At 44.1% G+C, this 16,709-nt stretch overlaps 1 protein-coding gene across 1 annotated transcript in view; it reads right to left on the bottom strand.

The window, feature by feature from the left end:
* LOC147891419 (putative beta-D-xylosidase 7) overlaps positions 1-16,709 on the bottom strand; it is an 80,373-nt gene that overhangs the window by 24,467 nt on the left and 39,197 nt on the right. The window contains exon 6 of the mRNA XM_087389386.1: positions 6,496-6,909. Coding sequence (XP_087245512.1) covers positions 6,496-6,909 — 414 coding nt within the window. The remainder of the gene's footprint in view (positions 1-6,495; positions 6,910-16,709) is intronic.

Here is a 16,709-nt window from a genome sequence, read left to right as displayed (position 1 = left end):
TTCCCATGTGTCATTTTTGGCAATAGATTGTAACTCAGCTCTCATTGCATCCATCCACTCTTTGCTGTCAAAAGCATCTTTATGGCATAGAGGCTCTTCATTGCAAGCTGTAGCAAGGAGTGCAAACTCAAGAAAGTGACCATGCTGTCTATTCCCTTATCTTGTCCGGGCAGCAAAAGGCTGATCTTGTTTGCTGTCCCTCAATGTATCAAGAAGCCATCTGGGGTGACAGCTCTTTCTTCAATGACTGCATCATGAATAGTGGGATCATTTTGTGCCGGAAGAGAAACCTGCAAATCAGCATGAGGTTGTGGCTGATTATTGCTTAGTGGAGGGCCTGCAGGAGGCTCATGTTGCTGGTCAAAATCCTCTTCTGATGATGGCAAAGGTAACCAAGATTCAAAGGCATCAAACATGTCAACATCTGGCTTTGCTTTGCAGTCCACAAGAGGAGAAGCTGAATGTTCAGCAAAGATTACATCTCTACTGACAATAATCTTCCCAGTATTTGGTTGATATAACCGATACCCTCTGCTCTCCTGGCTGTAACCAATAAATATGCATTTGATTGCCTTGTCATCAAGCTTATGTCTCAGCTGAGATGGTACATGAACATATGCAAGAGACCCAAAAACTCTCATGTGTGAAAGTGAAGGCTTCCTGCCTTTCCATGCTTCATAAGGTGTAACAGTCTTCAATGCCCGTGTAGGTGATCTATTCAGCACATAGTTGGCACACATTACTGCATCAAGCCAAAATTTATTGGGCAAAGACTTGGCCTTAAGCATGCATCTGGCCATCTCCATTGTGGACCTGTTTTTCCTTTCAGAAACAGGATTCTGTTGAGGAGTGTAAGGAGTAGTGCATGAGTGAATAATGCCCCGTGAAGACAGAAATGCATCAAACTCTCTTGACATATACTCTCCCCCCTATCTGTGTTGAGGGTCACAAGCTTGCATCCTGATTCATTCTCAACCATATTCAGCCATCTCTGAAAGCATAAGAAAACTTCAGATTTGGCTTTTAAAGGATATACCCAGCAATATCTTGTGAAATCATCAATGAGAGTAATGAAATACTTATACCCCCCAATGGCATTTGTCCTCATTGGGCCACAGACATCACTGTGTACTAGCTGCAATTTCCTTTGTAAGAGTTTTGGACAAATTTTTTGAAAAGGAAACCAATACATCTTACCCAAAAGACAACCCTCACACACGTTTGGAAACTGTGTGAGTTTGAGGTATTTCATTTGCCATCTGCTGTGAATGTAGCTTTGCAAGAGCTCTATAATTGAGATGACCCATTCTCTCATGCCAAAGATGAGTTTCAGCAAGCTGTGAATCTGAAATTGCAAATGCTTCAATAGAAAGTGCAGCTGAGTGATGATCAAGGTGATAAAGCCCCTTTTGCAAAGTGCCAGTGAGAACTATGGCATTGCCATCATGAAGATCATAAACTAGGCATCTATAGCCATCAAAAATAACTCTGAAACCTGAAGTGGCAATTGCTGAAATTGAAATCAAGTTGACTTCAATTCCAGGCACAAAAAGAACATTTGTCAGAGTAACAGGATGGCTTGAAATGGATGTGAGCTGCACATCTCCAATTCCTTTAACAGCATATGAAGCATTATTAGCACATGCGACAGTCCCCCCTCGAGGTGCATCAGCTAAAGAATGAAACAACTGTCTGCAAGATGTGACATGCTTGGAAGCACCACTATCAAAGTACCAGGACTGAGCATGATTAGCAGTAAAGAATGCATCAGCTTTGGAGGGATCAAATGAGCAATGGACAGCCCATGCCCAATCATCCTGAAGAGCATGTGCATGTGAAGCATCTTCTGGCTTGGGATTCAATAGCATGTGAGGATTAACTGTCAATCCTGCTTTCTTTTTCTCCGAAGCAATGCGCTTCCTGCATTCTGAAATGTCATGTCCAGGCTTGCAACAATAGTTGCATCTTTTCTTCTTTGACTTATTTGCTGTATTTTTAGATGCATGGGAGGAATTGCAGCTGCTATGTGCAGATTTTGGCTTGCCCATAGGCTTGGAAGCCTTGCCTCTTCCTGTCTGCTGTGAAGCAAATGCATGATCAGGAATAATGGCTTGTCTATTAGCTCTACTCTGCTCTTCCTGCAAAAGCAAAGTCACTAGCTGATCAAAAGAATAGTGGTCTCGATTACCCATGGCCACTAATTGAAGGGTTGTAGCAAACCCTTGATATGTATCTGGCAGTCCATTCAATGTGGTACTGACAAGCTGTGAATTTGGCACCACCTCATCAATGTTGGCAAGCTGTTCCATGAGGTCCTCGACCTTTGTCAGGTATGCATCCATAGACTGACCTTCATTCATACTGACTTCCTGTAATTGCCTTCTCAAATATGCAACACGAGCTTCATTGCGAATCTGATAGAGAGAAGCCAAATTATCCCAAGCATCCTTTGCTGTCCTACAAGACCGGATGTGTGGAATAATGATTCTCTTGCATGATAAAGCAATGCACGAATGTGCATTTGCATCTCTTGCATCCCATCTTGACTGTTCTTGAGTTGGAAGAGCAGCAGCAGGAGTGCTAGAGGAAGAGGCATCAGGAGTAGTACCCCCTGCAGAAGGACCAGCAGTAGAGGCAACCACTGTAGCATTGGCTGGCCTCAGATCAACCCCAGAAACAATATTCCACAAATGCTTTGCAACAAGAATATGTTTCATGAGATAAGACCACATCGGATAGTTGGTGCCATCCAACTTATCATCTTCACGAAGAACTCCAAATAAATCTTGATTGTTCCCAGCCATAGCAAATGTGATACCCTAAAAAAGACCTGAAAACCCAAAAGCCTCAAGGCTATCACTGCAAAAAGCTGGCTGTCCAAAAATGACAGCAAATATCTGCAATTTTTCAACCCAAATCAAAGGGCAAATGCAGATCCAATCCAAATGTGACTGTGGCAGGCAATGTTCAATACAAAAACAGCAAATATGGCAAAAACCCCAAATTTAATGAGGGCAAATAGGCCAAAAAGAGGACAACTGTAGAAAAGCCCCAAATTTTGCTGAGAATTTGCAAACGTGAGACAATGTATTGTAATCTGACCCAATGTCCTGCAAAAGTGACTCAATGTCCTGCAATCTGACCCGCAAACAAACAAGAAATTGCAAACCAAATCCCAAAGAAAATAGCCTCAAGGCTTGCAACTACAAAATTAGGACTACTGTCCACAAATTTTCTGCAAAAGTGCACCAAATCCCAGAGCAAGTACAATGCAAGTACAACGTACAGCGCAAGTACTGAACTGGTGTACTAAACAATACGGATATCAGCACGGAATCCAATGTACAGCTGTACGGATGCGAGTACTACGTAGTACAGTGTACGAAAGCACAGTACGTACAGGTATGCTGACTGTACGGAATACATGTACGGAGAGCAGTACAGTATCTTGTACGAACAGATACGTAGTGCAAGTACGGATCTGTACAACTGCTCAAGTACGTAGCTGTACGGTGTACGCAATGCATGTACCAAACTGTACGGTATACGGCGATGCAGATTCGAATTTGTACGGTTATACGACGATGCAAGTACGATTGTACAGCGAGGCACGTACGGAGCAGGCTATGAGTACGAAAGGTGCACGACGACACTACGGAGCAGGTACGGGATGTTCTGTACGGTGAGTGTCCAATGTACGGACGTCTGATGTAGATTGTACGATGCAAGTGAGTACGGAAGCCACGGGTGGAGAACGTACAGATTCTGACGCAGGATCTGTACGGACGTCCGTACAATCGTACGGACTGTACGAATGAAGGTATAGGGAGCATATGCAAATCCGGGGACAGAAGACGAGTCGAACATGGCTCTGATACCACTGTAGGATCGCTTGAGAGAGAGAGAGAGTACAAATAGCAAAACGTAGCACAAGCCTTACCCATCACGTTAAACTTGGATTAGATAATCAAAAACAAAGGAGTACAAGGTACAAGTACCTAGACCTAGGACTAAGTGCCTAGGTGTCACATAGGACTAAGTGTCCTATGTGGCCTAAAAGACACTAACACTATAAGTGTCTTTATCTATGCCTACAAGGCACATACCATGGCCTATAGGGCATCACTAGAACCACCAGAGGATGGCCTATAGGGACGAGCTCTAGGTGCCAAGTTTCATCACCACATTGATTTTAGGAAGAATGTTCGAGATAATTGTGTGTCGATTGAAACTATGTTTGGAGCACGCCTGAAGAACTCCAAGGTTCTTCTCAAGCAAGAGTACTTTGGATTAAGGATGAAGGATGGTGCCACGCTGGGAGAACATCTCAACTACATGAAGACAATTGTTCGACAACTCTCAGACCTCGGTGTTCAAGTAACGAAGATGTCTCCAAAGCTGTCCTACTTTCCAGTCTACCCCCTAAATATAATGATATTGCCAAAATTTTACATGTGAATGCAAGCAAGCATAAGCCTCAAAGAAATGATAGCTACATTTCTTGATGATGAAAGATGTCAATTGAATGAATGGATGGAGGATAGAGTGTTTGCATGCAATGAGAAGAAATTAAATTGTGCCTACTGTGGAAAGCCTGGCCATAAGGAAAAAATCTGCTACAAGAAGATGGACGACGCTGAGAAGAAGAACAAAGATAGCAAGAAGAAAAAAGAGTCTACTCATATTGCTACTGCACTAGAATTTGCCACCTTATGCGTAACTGATGAACCATCGGCTAATGAGTATGAGGAGTACGCGTTCTGATCAGCTCAGGTGGAAAAATAAGGTTCATGCAATGTTAAGTTGTCGAGTGTGTCACTCGATACTAGCCACTAGGGTTGAGGCGGAGTCAATAAAGTTTGTCGAGTCCGTCAACATTTCATGACTTCGGTATGTCCATTCAAATCTGGTTTGTAGTAAGTTCTTCGTCATAGTATCTTTGGTTGGTTTCTCTCAAGTGGAACACGTTTGACACTACGACCTTTTGTGGTTTTCGTCAACTTTGGAAGCTAGCTCTTTGCTTTGAGCTGCGCAGAGTTTGTTGACAAGAAGTCATTTCGTTACTGCAGATCTTTGAGGTATCCCATCCCAATGTAACAAGAATCGTTTCTGGATTTCGCCAGGCATTTCGTCTAGAAACGGGTTTTCAAAATGTATTTTATATGAATAATATATAAAACATAAATAATTATCTCCATACTCTCTCTCTCTCTCTCTGAAAAGAGATCTCAAATACACATATACACACTGAGCACTCTCAAAAGAGTCAAGACACCAGTGCAACAACCTGTACCAGAGCGTTTCGCCCGTTTTGGTGAAATGTTTCGCCTAGAAAAGTTTCTAGGCGTTTCGCCTGCTCAAAACGCATTTTTTGGTTACCATCAGCTTGAGGGGGTGTTGGAATGGATACAACCTGACCATGGGTTAAGGGAGGGCTGGTAGGCTTTGTACCACTTGGCAAGATGCATGGACAGTTGGAGGAGCCTATAAGCATTGGCGGTGTGCGTGATTCCTGCATCTTATTCTACGTTTCGCCGTGATCTATGCAGTGCGTGACAGCTCCAGCTGTCATTCAACAAGTATTTCATGGCTCAATGCCAGGAGTGTCGATATATGCGAGGTTGATTGTCTTGTGTCTTCTGTTATGGAAGAATCTATGTAGTTGGGTCCTCCTACAAGCCCAGTAGGGATGCGGAGGATCCCCTATGTGTGCCTTTTACATTGCATGAATGAATTATGATTTGCTCTTTCGTTACAACAGTGTTCTTTTTCGCATAACTTTATCTGCACTATTGCATGTCTAGAAATCTTCAAGTAGTTTGCAGAGAAAGAGATCCCCTCTTTGCTGCCAAGAATAATCTTCTTTGGTAGGGATGTCATAGAAGCTAGTCCCAACTATGCATTCTTCCTTGCTATTCATTCTTCCTACAATGTTCTCATTCTAGAAGGCCACATGTGACAACCAAGAATGTTCTCAACTTCTTATATTAGTAGAGAAAATAGAAGTCCTGCCACAACCATTGCGTGTAGCCTGATACACCACTTGTCAGTCATGTGCAGTCATCTTTACAGTGCCCCGTGTTATTGGTTCAAAAAGGTTATTTATGAAAGGTTCATTGCTCCCCACCTGTTTGGATAGCCTTCACATTATGTTGGTTTAGAAGGATGATTTCTTCAAGGTTCAGAGTTCCCAAATTTTGATTATTACACTGTAATTATCTCTCAAGTACCAACAAATAAAGACCCTTCTGTTCCTAGCTGGCCACAAGGCACAAGTTATTCTCTCTTTAGATGTAAAGGTGGTTGATAACTAAGTGTCCTTAGTTATCAACCACCTTTTGAAAGCAACATGTCTGCAGAATCTCTCAGGTTAGGACTAGGGGATACAGTTCTAAAGAAATTACAGATAGAAGCTGTTTCAATCACTTCATCAATGTTCTTATAAAAAAACTATTGAAATTGTCTTATATCATTCAGCAAAATAATTATCCTTACCAGGATTGTAGTCTCCAAAAATCACTTCAGCAATCGCTTTCCCTCCAGCTTCACCAGGATAACCAGCCCAGATAATGCTTTGAATCTTAGGTTCATCTCTGGCAAATGACACATCAATAGGGCCTCCACACATTAGCACAAGCACAACAGGTCCTCTTGCAGAAGCCGCGACCCTAGAGACCAATTTCTGTTGCTGTCCAGGGAGAATCAACTCTAAGCGATCATGGTCTTCCCTCTCTTGAGACTGATCTAGACCCACAATCAAAATAACAGCATCTGCCCTTGAAGCACTATCCACAGCATCCTGTATTAAAGAGTCTGACATGCAAGTCACATCAAGGCACCCAGGTTGATAAACAGTAGTAGAGTACTTTTGTAGGCCTTGAAGAGGAGTTGTTATGATGCATGGAACCCCTGCACAGGCAGGAATCTAAGATACAAATCAACTTCACATGCACAAAAAATAAAAAGTCAGATCGGTTCTTCAAAATAGATCTAAAGTAGAAGGAAAAAGACAAAATGAGATAATCGCACTTGTGCACTTGTGCACCTGACTAGCTTAAGCAAACAAACTCTCAAAATAAACTCGTAGTAGTACAACCAAAAAAAGGAGTGGAAATATAGGCCTGGTCTTAGCATGCAAAATAATACTGTAAAAGTTCTATCTAGTTGCCACAACAGAGCAGAACTGGAGATAAGGTTGATTGTTAAAATACTAGCAAGTAATAGTCTACAGAGACACACCTATCTTTTTATTTAGAGAGGTCTTTCTTTCACATTCTCTGATCCAAGTATCTAAAATCAGTGTGTAGTATGTTCACACCAAAGTTGAAATACAAAAGAATTGTTCTACCAAACATGTTTGTCAGAACCTGTGACATTTTGAGGTGTCAAATTTTTAACATGTTGCCAAAATATGGGCCCCACATCCTCTATCTCAAAATATGTCACACAGGTTGCATTTTCATATAGACAGTAAGCAGTGGCATCTATGCAAATGAACAGCTCTAATTAAAAGGAGTCTCGCACCCCTTGGATCTATATTTTTAAGTGGACTAAACAGGAGCTTTGAATACACTTCACATGTAAAATTTGTGAGGCCATGAGAACACAGCTAAATGAATTGAAGACTAATGCTAGAGGCTTTATTACAAACCGTGAGGGCATAAGCCCCACTATCTTTCCCATAATGTGCATGCTTGTAGGAGCTCGGCTTGATTATTTGAAGCTGCATTATATGCACAATCAATCCAATGCTACATAATAAAAACTTATCCCTCAGTCATGTCTTGGTGAATATTTTGCTAGATCACTTGAACATCTTGAACGTCGACCTTTTACAAAGGCAGTAATACATGCAAAGTCCCTAAATGAACCAGGGTATCCTTGGCCAAAGCAATGCATGATTAGCTGTTACAAACAACGGGGATTGGAACTTCAGGTTCAATGTCAAGGTCATTAAGTCATCTTTGAAGCCAAATTGCATCTTGTATTGCTACATATTGCTGCCGTATACTCGGTCTCAGTGGTAAGTATTTTGCTTTCTTCTCGCCAAAGAAATGCCACTGCTCAGTTACTGCCTATAACAGGTTCTAAAATGCATTTTACCCTTGATGTACCAAGGATTCTTTCGGCTGCTTCCTTCCACTATCTGGCCTTAGGATATTCTATATATCCTCTGACAGAACTCACTAAGTGTGAATGTCAAGCTGTATGCATCGCATCGAATGAAAAGTATAGCATATGCATCCACAAAGCAAGAATTACACTTAGAGCACCCTTCGGTCACCTACCGAATGTAGTGCGCTCATGTATTGTAATCAGATTTGTCATCATGTACCCATCATAGGCACAACCGAGGCATCCGGCATGAAGGAGCTACGAGCTCTAAGGGATGCATCCCCCAAAACAAACAATGGCGGCTTGAAGCACCGACGAAGTGTTACCCATCTGTGTGAGACTGAGAGAAGGCCAATGAAACCTTAACCACATCTCAAAATCACGTTCAACAATCAAATTTCAACGTTCTTTGCTAAGTTGCACTTCAGAAAACGTGCCCACAAGTGGCTGGAATCTAAATGGCAGCAACAAAACCAATTTGCAGCACTGAAGAACAATTTGCCAATTGAAAACCACATCATCTAGGAGTTGGGAAACTTTCAGAAGAGGGCTGGGCAGAAATCGCAATAGAGAGAGAGTATAGAAGAGGGAGAGAGAGAAGAAGAAGAAGAAGAAGAATATATTATCGTCCTCTGAAGACCAAAACCGGCCTATGGGACCTGAGCAATACAATATCACAAGTACATGAAAGCTCCTCCCGAAGATGGGAGGGTGGAAAGAGAAACCACCTTCTAGGATTCAGGTGGATTCCTATGCTTGAAGAGCTTATACACAAATGTTCCTAAAGCTGAAGGTGACCCTTTATGCAGCAAATCAGCCAGTTTGTTATGTCCCTCAAGGAGGTGATTGAACTCTTCCCTAATGTGTGCATAGTGAGGGCATATCATTACCATGTGTTCTTCTGTTTCAACCATACCTTGATCACATAGTTGGCATATTCTACTCTCCCTTGGCATCTTTTTCCATCCCCCTGTTTCTATTTGCAGCTGGTGTGATCGGGTGCGAAGTGAGGCTAAAGCCCTCCGTTTATGCACTGCTATAGGTGTACATATGTACTTCTGCGTTGTTGTCTCCCTTCCTGTATAAATTGACCAATATTCGAGGTTGATATATGTGCGATAGTACTCAAATTTATCTTTGTTTTCTGCTGTTTGCCATTTCCTGTGTAGTGCATTCAGCAGGTCATAATGAAAAGCCTCTTCATCAATCTCCTCTGAAGAGTAGTTTAAATACTCTTCTACTTCCCACTTCTTGAACCATTTTTTTAGGTCCTGTGCCCATCCGGATGTCAAAATCTTGCCCTTGTTTGTCTTTTGAAGCTTCTGACTTTCATTCCATGCTCTCTTTGGTAGCCTTTCATTATCCATGCACTTGACCTTTGTGATGTATCTGAGTACTCTCTTCAGAGCATGTAGCTCTATGGGTATACATCCTGTCTCTAGGAGTAACAAAGAGTATGGTGTAGTAGCCTTGATGCCCAGGTGCCTCCTAATGAAAGACTTTTGCATTTTCTCTATCTCATTCCACGTTGATGGAGATATACTCCCACCCCATACCTCTACTCCGTAGAGTACTGTCTGTATCACATATGCCCCAAAGATCATATTTCGTACTTGCCACCTTCTCGTATTGCTATTGTTGCACTCATTTTCAAATTGGAAGTATTTTGCCCATCCTGCATCAAGTCTCCGTTGCACACAGCTGTTCCATCTATTATTGGCGGGGATTTCAATACCCAAGTATTTGAATGAGTGCACTGTCTCAATGGGTTGTCCTTTATATAAGATTTGGAGGGGGCTGCTTGGCTGTATAGTCTTGACTATCATGAGTTTAGTTTTGTTGACATTAATAGCCATCCCACTCTCTGCACAAAATATGCTGAAGATATCCATCATTTTTTGCATCTTACTTTCACTATCAGTGAAAACAACCACATCATCTGCGTAAAGAAGCAACCAAATCACGAGACCTGCTAGATGAGGGCTGTATAACTCATCTTTACATGCTTCTTCATTCACCAACTCCTCAAGTCTATCAATGCATAGGCCGAACAAAGTGGGTGAGAGCGGACATCCTTGTTTTACCCCCATATTACTATAGAACTCTTGTGACATCCCATCCTTACATTTTAGTTGACATTTTACTTTCTCATAAAGTCTAAAGACAGCAAACCTTATTTCCTCGGGCACCCCTATGCATTCCATTCTCTCCCATAGCACATCCCTAGGCACTGTATCAAATGCCTTCTTAAAGTCAATGAAACAACAGAAGAGTGGCTTCCCCTTGAGGCGGCTTTCCTCCATCAAAACTCGAAGAGTGACTAGGTGATCCACTGTACAGTGTTTTGGTCTGAAACCAGCTTGTCCCATTGCTCTTTTATTTTCTTTCTCTGCCCAAGCACTCAATTTTGCCTCTACTATTGTGCTATATAGTTTGGCTAGAGTGGAACATACCATTATTGTTCTGTAATTTGTTAATTGATTGCGGTCACCCCCTTTGTAGATTGGTTTGATCCAATTCTCTTGCCATTCTGTTGGGAAACCATTCATCAAAGCCTGATTTAGTGCCATTGCTATGTGCCTTTGCGTGTGCTCATTGGTCCACTTAATGAGTTCAGCCACTAGGTGTAGAGTGTCTGCTGCCTTTCCATTTACCATTTTCTTGAGGCCATCTTGTACATCTTTCAATGAGAAAAGACCCTGAGTATTACTGCTGAGAGGTATGCTCACCATGGGCCGAGCCTTGGGATGTGCTGTAGAGAGAGAGAGAGAGAGAGAGAGAGAAAGAAAGAAAGAAAGAAAGTTTATTAAAGTCTTCGGGAGACTGTGAAGGTCTATGAGACTAAAGATAACTGATACAATGAGCATAACGGTGGTGGTCTCAAAACGGGCCAACCAACCGTTTCTACAAAAAAGAGGTTATGAAGGACTATGTGTCTAGTCCTGATACAAAGAATATGTGTCTACCTCCAGATGATACAAAGAAGAAGAAGGGGGGGGCACCAAAAATGGGGCAGAGGGGGGAGATACAGTATACATGTGCAAGTGGTGATTGTCAGAGACCAATCATAGAGGGGCCGTCAAATGGGAAGTCGAAAAAAACCCTGCGATAGATGATTGGCCTCTGACGTCACGCGGCCTAGTCGAGCTCGGTCGTCGGGGGCGACGGGTGGCCCTATGGATGAGGGCAACGGTAACCCCAGTGGGGCGGGCCGAGAGCAGAGACGAGATGTCATGGACCTGGATGTGTGAGTCTGTCCGCTGACGCAGCTGTCGTGGCTCTGGCTCTCGCTCACGTCCGCGTCGTCGGCTAGACTGAGAAGAGGTATCCTGTGACTGAAAGAAGTCAGTGATAGGCCGCTGGGTGTCCTCACGCTGTGTGTGCTGCTCGTGTCGCCGTGCTCAGAGAGAAGTATCTCGGTGGCGGGTCATCTCATGTAAGAAAGCGGCTAGGCACCGCTGATCCGGGAATTGCAGCATGTGTGGGAGGGAGCCGAATCCGTTGCACAAGAGGCAGTGGTATCGGCCTCGAATGGCATAATAGATAGGACATCCTAAAGCAAAGTGCTCCTCTGACTCGATCTCCTGCAAGTCGCAAAGTGGGCAAAGGCGGTCCTCTCGTGGGATACCCTCTGCGCGTCCACTCTCGATCCGTAATCGATGTGACGAGACCCTAAACTGACCGAGGGAGATCCGCAGCGCATGTGGTAGATGAAGTTGTGTGTAACCCGGAGGTGTTATGAAGCCCTCCTGTGAGATCTGGAGGCAGTGTCGGCGGTAGAAGTCGAGCTTCACAGGAAGCTCGGAGTGAAGAAACCATGTCCGCCAGGTGTGGAGCTGGAGCAGATCCACTCGAATGAGCCGGTTGACCTCCTGGTCAGTGGGGGAGAGAGGAGATGGTGGAGCGTCGAGGCTGTACTGAAAAGGAGGCAACCGGTCTAAGTCGAGGCCCAGTCAAGTGAACCAACTGGAAAGACGACTATACCAGCATCGCTGGTCCCCATCAACGGATAAGGCCATAGAGGAGGATAGGGCTAACCAAGGTAGGCGGAGGCGACCGTCAGCGGAGGAGCCAAAATCCCTGACTCTGTGGAGATAGGTGATAGCCTGAAAAGCCGCATCAAGCTGTAGGGGTGAGGCGCCGAACTCTGCTAGAATGATCCGGTGTGGTACCGATGGTTTGCTACGAATCATCCGAGCAAACATCAGTATCTGTAGGCGCTCAACTCGAGCCCACTCTGTGTCTGAAAGGTCGACTCCCCACCAAGGGCTACCGTATATGCCTGCTGGGCGGACCAAAGAATCAAAAAGGAGAGACTTGGTCCGCGGGTCCTGGAAGTGGGAGTGGTAGCACTATCGCTCCAGCCTGGCAAGAGCGGCGTATCCCCGGCTAATCCTGGCCTACATGGCCGGGCGCATCGTGAAGATCGGGCCTGAGAAGACAACGCCCATGTGAGGAAAAGAATGAGGGAGAAGTACAACCGGGGAGAGTGAGAGAGAGAAGAGACTCAAAAGATGTGGGTGCGTAGTGATGAGCCACACCACAAACTCTTAAGTTTTATTAGGATTAGGTTTTTCACCCTATGACTGTCTTAAGACAGTCATAGGTGTCATATCTTTAATAAAGGGGTGGCAATGTGCCTTTACCCCAACAACCTCCCACCTAAAGGCCAATGTGCCTAAAGGGGAGAAAAGAATAAAAATTACAGCAATATACAGTTACTGTATACAAGACCATAAAATAAGAATGGTCTCATCCTAATCCCATGATGTGGCGGCAATGTGCAAACCGCTCTGTAGGCAAGCTCTTAGTGAGCAAATCTGCAGGATTATCATCAATATGCACCTTCACAAGCTCAAGTCGCTTGTCTTCCAGTACCTCCCTAATGAAATGATATTTCACATCTATGTGCTTGGTCTTTTGATGAAAGACCGGATTTCTTGCCAACATGATAGCACTCTGACTATCACAATGCAAAACTGGCATATCTCCTATAATGCCCAAATCTCCCACCAGCCGAGCAAGCCATATTGCTTCCTTGCAAGCCTCAGTGGCTGCAACATATTCAGCTTCAGTAGTTGACAGTGCAACACATTTCTGCAACCGAGACACCCATGATATAGCACCTCCTGCAAATGTGAAAATATAACCGGTAGTAGACTTCCGGTTATCTGCATTCCCTGCATAGTCTGAATCTGTAAAACCATGCACCAATGCATCCTGCCTACCATAGCATATGCACAAGTCTTTGGTACCCTTGAGATACCTCAAGACACCTTTCACTGCTTCCCAGTGCCGCTTGCCTGGATTTGCCATATACCTGCTGATGACTCCCACCGCAAAAGCAATATCCGGACGAGTGGCAACCATGGCATACATCAAAGAACCAACTGCAGATGCATACGGAACCTTGGCCATTTCAGCCTTATCATCATCTGATCTGGGGCTGTCCTTACTGCTAAGGTTTAAATGTGGAGGCAACGGGGTACTAATAGACTTCCCCCCCTCCATTTTAAACCTCTGCAGTACTTTGTCAATGTACTCCTTCTGTGACAGAAACAAAAGTCCCTTGGACCTGTCACGAGTAATCCGCATGCCAAGAATATGATTTGCATTACCCAAGTCTTTCATGTCAAAAGACTTATGCAGTTGTTTCTTCAAAGTACTAATCTCCTGCTGAGATTTACTGGCAATCAGCATGTCATCCACATATAGAATGAGTAGCATCAAACTGCCATCCTTTGCCCGTTTGGTGTACAAGCAATGATCGGTCTCACACCTATGATACCCTTGGGACTGCATGAAGGCATCAAACTTCTTGTACCATTCTCTTGGCGCCTGCTTGAGTCCATACAAGCTCCTCTTGAGCTTACACACAAGCTGCTCTTTCCCTTTAACAGCATATCCCTCTGGCTGACTCATATAGATCTCATCATGGAGATCTCCGTGAAGAAAAGCAGTCTTCACATCCATCTGACATAAATCCATGTCCTCATGAGCAACAAGAGCTAACACTGCTCTCAAAGTAGTCATCTTGACTACAGGGGAAAAGATCTCATCAAAGTCAATGCCCTTCTCCTGCTTAAATCCCTTGGCAACCAATCTGTCCTTATACCTCGGTAAAGCATTTGAATCCACTTTGACTTTGTAAACCCACTTGCATGGCAGAACCTTTCTGCCTGCAGGTAGCTGCACCAAGTCCCATGTATCATTTTGAAGTAGGGAGTCCATTTCTGAATGCATGGCTTTCTCCCACTTCCTTTTCTCTGTTCTTCCTAGCTTCCTTGAAGCTGGAAGGCTCACCACAATCTGTCAGCATAATAAAATCAGCCACATTATTGGCTCCTGGGACAAACCTGTCAGGAGGCCATTGTACACGGGTGCTCCTCCTAACAAAATGTTCCGGATTAGGCTGCTGTCTAGCCTGTTCGTCATGCATGACGGGTGGCTGTACCACCATATCTGGCTGTTCTACAGCTCCATTTGCTGGCATATCCAGTGGTGCATCATTGGCAAAATTATCTGGCTGATTTTCAGCCTGTATACCCTCTTGAACAGGGTTATCTGCAGCAGACTGCTGCTGCATATTAATGGACATTCTTTGCTGTCCGACATCATCATAAACAACCCTCCTGTATTCCACAGGTTGCACGGGTTCTTTGTGTACACTGATTTTCAGCCTGTATACCCTCTTGAACAGGGTTATCTGCAGCAGACTGCTGCTGCATATTAATGGGCATTCTTTGCTGTCCGACATCATCATAAACAACCCTCCTGTATTCCACAGGTTGCACGGGTTCTTTGTGTACACTATCCTCTTTAAAGATGACATCATTGCTGCGTATAATCTTCCGTTTAACGGGATCCCATAACCTGTACCCCATTTCACCTTCGTCACCCTAACCCATAAAGATGCATCTGGAAGACTTTGGCTCCAGTTTGGTGCGCAGTTCTTTGCGTATATGAGCAAAGCACTCGCAGCCAAACACACGCAAGTGCTTATATGAGGGTGGCTTGCCAGACCACACCTCTTCTAACACTTTCAACTCCAAAGCCTTGTTAGGCGACCTGTTGATTATGTGAACTGCTGTTTGCACGGCTTCTGCCCAAAAGCCATGGGGCAATGCAGCATAAGACAACATACATCGAACCTTCTCCTAAATAGTTCGATTCATCCGCTCACTTACACCATTTTGAGATGCATTATGAGGGGCTGTGAGTTCCTGTTTGATGCCCTTAGCTTCGCAAAACTGCACAAAAGCATGTGACACATACTCACCCCCATTATCGGATCTGAGGCATTTCAGCCTGCGACCTGTCCGATTCTCAACCTGAGCGACAAACTTCTTGAAAGCATCTAAGGCATCGCTCTTATGCTTCAAGAAATAGACCCACACTTTGCATGTGGCATCATCAATAAAAGTAATAAAATACTTTGCACCCCCTAGTGATAGCTGTGGCATCTCACACAAATCAGTGTGCACTAGATCAAGCGGTGCTCTATTTTGGGGAGTTCTCCTCTTATGAGGAGTCATAGAATGCTTGCCAAATATGCAATGATCACAAGTAGGCAAATCTGAAAATGAAAGAGACGGCAGATAACCCAAACGTGACAGTTCTTGCATTCCTTTAACGGACATGTGTCCCAACCGGCTATGCCACAATGAAACCTTTGGCAGCTCGGTTATGGCAACAACATGATTACCTACACTAGAAACATAAAGAGGGTACAAGGTATCACTCTTAAAACCCTCAGCCACTACAACTTGGCCATCAGTAATCACCCATTTGGAATCCCCAAATGTGGTGTGGTAACCACTGTCATCCAACAAGCCAGTGCTAATCAGATTTTTCTTGATTTGCAGCACATGGCGAACACCATCAAGCATAAATATGCATCCATCAGGGAATACTATCTGTATACTGCCAATCCCTGCAATCTGACATGCATAGTTGTTCCCAAGATGAACAACTCCATGAGTACCTGTGTAGGAAGTAAACCACTCCCTATGAGGAGTAACATGAAAAGAAGCACCTGAATCCAAGAGCCAGGTGTGCATGTCATGGCCATCAATAACCAAAGTATGTGCAATTACAGCAGAAGAGCATAAAACATCATGTCTGTCACTGTCACTGTCCTCTGCTGCAACATTCACTGCATCCAAGTCATCTGCCTTGGCCTTGCCTTTGCCTTTGCTTCCACTGCCTGCATCTTTTGCCTCAGCCTTCTTGGCTTTTTGATCCCGTATAAACTTGAAGCACTTAGACTTCACATGTCCCTTCTTGCCACAATAAAAGCATTCAATATCCTTTTTGCCACGGGACAGACTGCGGGATTTGGACTTACTAGCAGATCTCCCCTTCTGCTGAGTCCTGCCTCTTTCCTGTACCTGCAAAGCATTGGAAGACTTACTGCCCATATTGTTCTTCCTGCTCATCTCCTCCATAAGGAGAGAGCTCTCCACATCAGCATACATAAGAATGACATTTGAATTTGACACGGTGGTCTTGAATGTGTCCCAACTCTCAGGGAGGGTACACAACAAGAAAGTAGCCTTGAACTCCTCATCAAGGTTCAACCCTTGTGCAATCAG

The sequence above is a fragment of the Dipteris shenzhenensis genome, chromosome 18 (assembly GCF_047967505.1).
Source record: "Dipteris shenzhenensis isolate YYH24624 ecotype China chromosome 18, Dip_SZ_1.0, whole genome shotgun sequence".
Taxonomy (NCBI): Eukaryota; Viridiplantae; Streptophyta; class Polypodiopsida; order Gleicheniales; family Dipteridaceae; genus Dipteris; species Dipteris shenzhenensis.
This window is presented reverse-complemented; position numbering and strand designations above follow the sequence as displayed.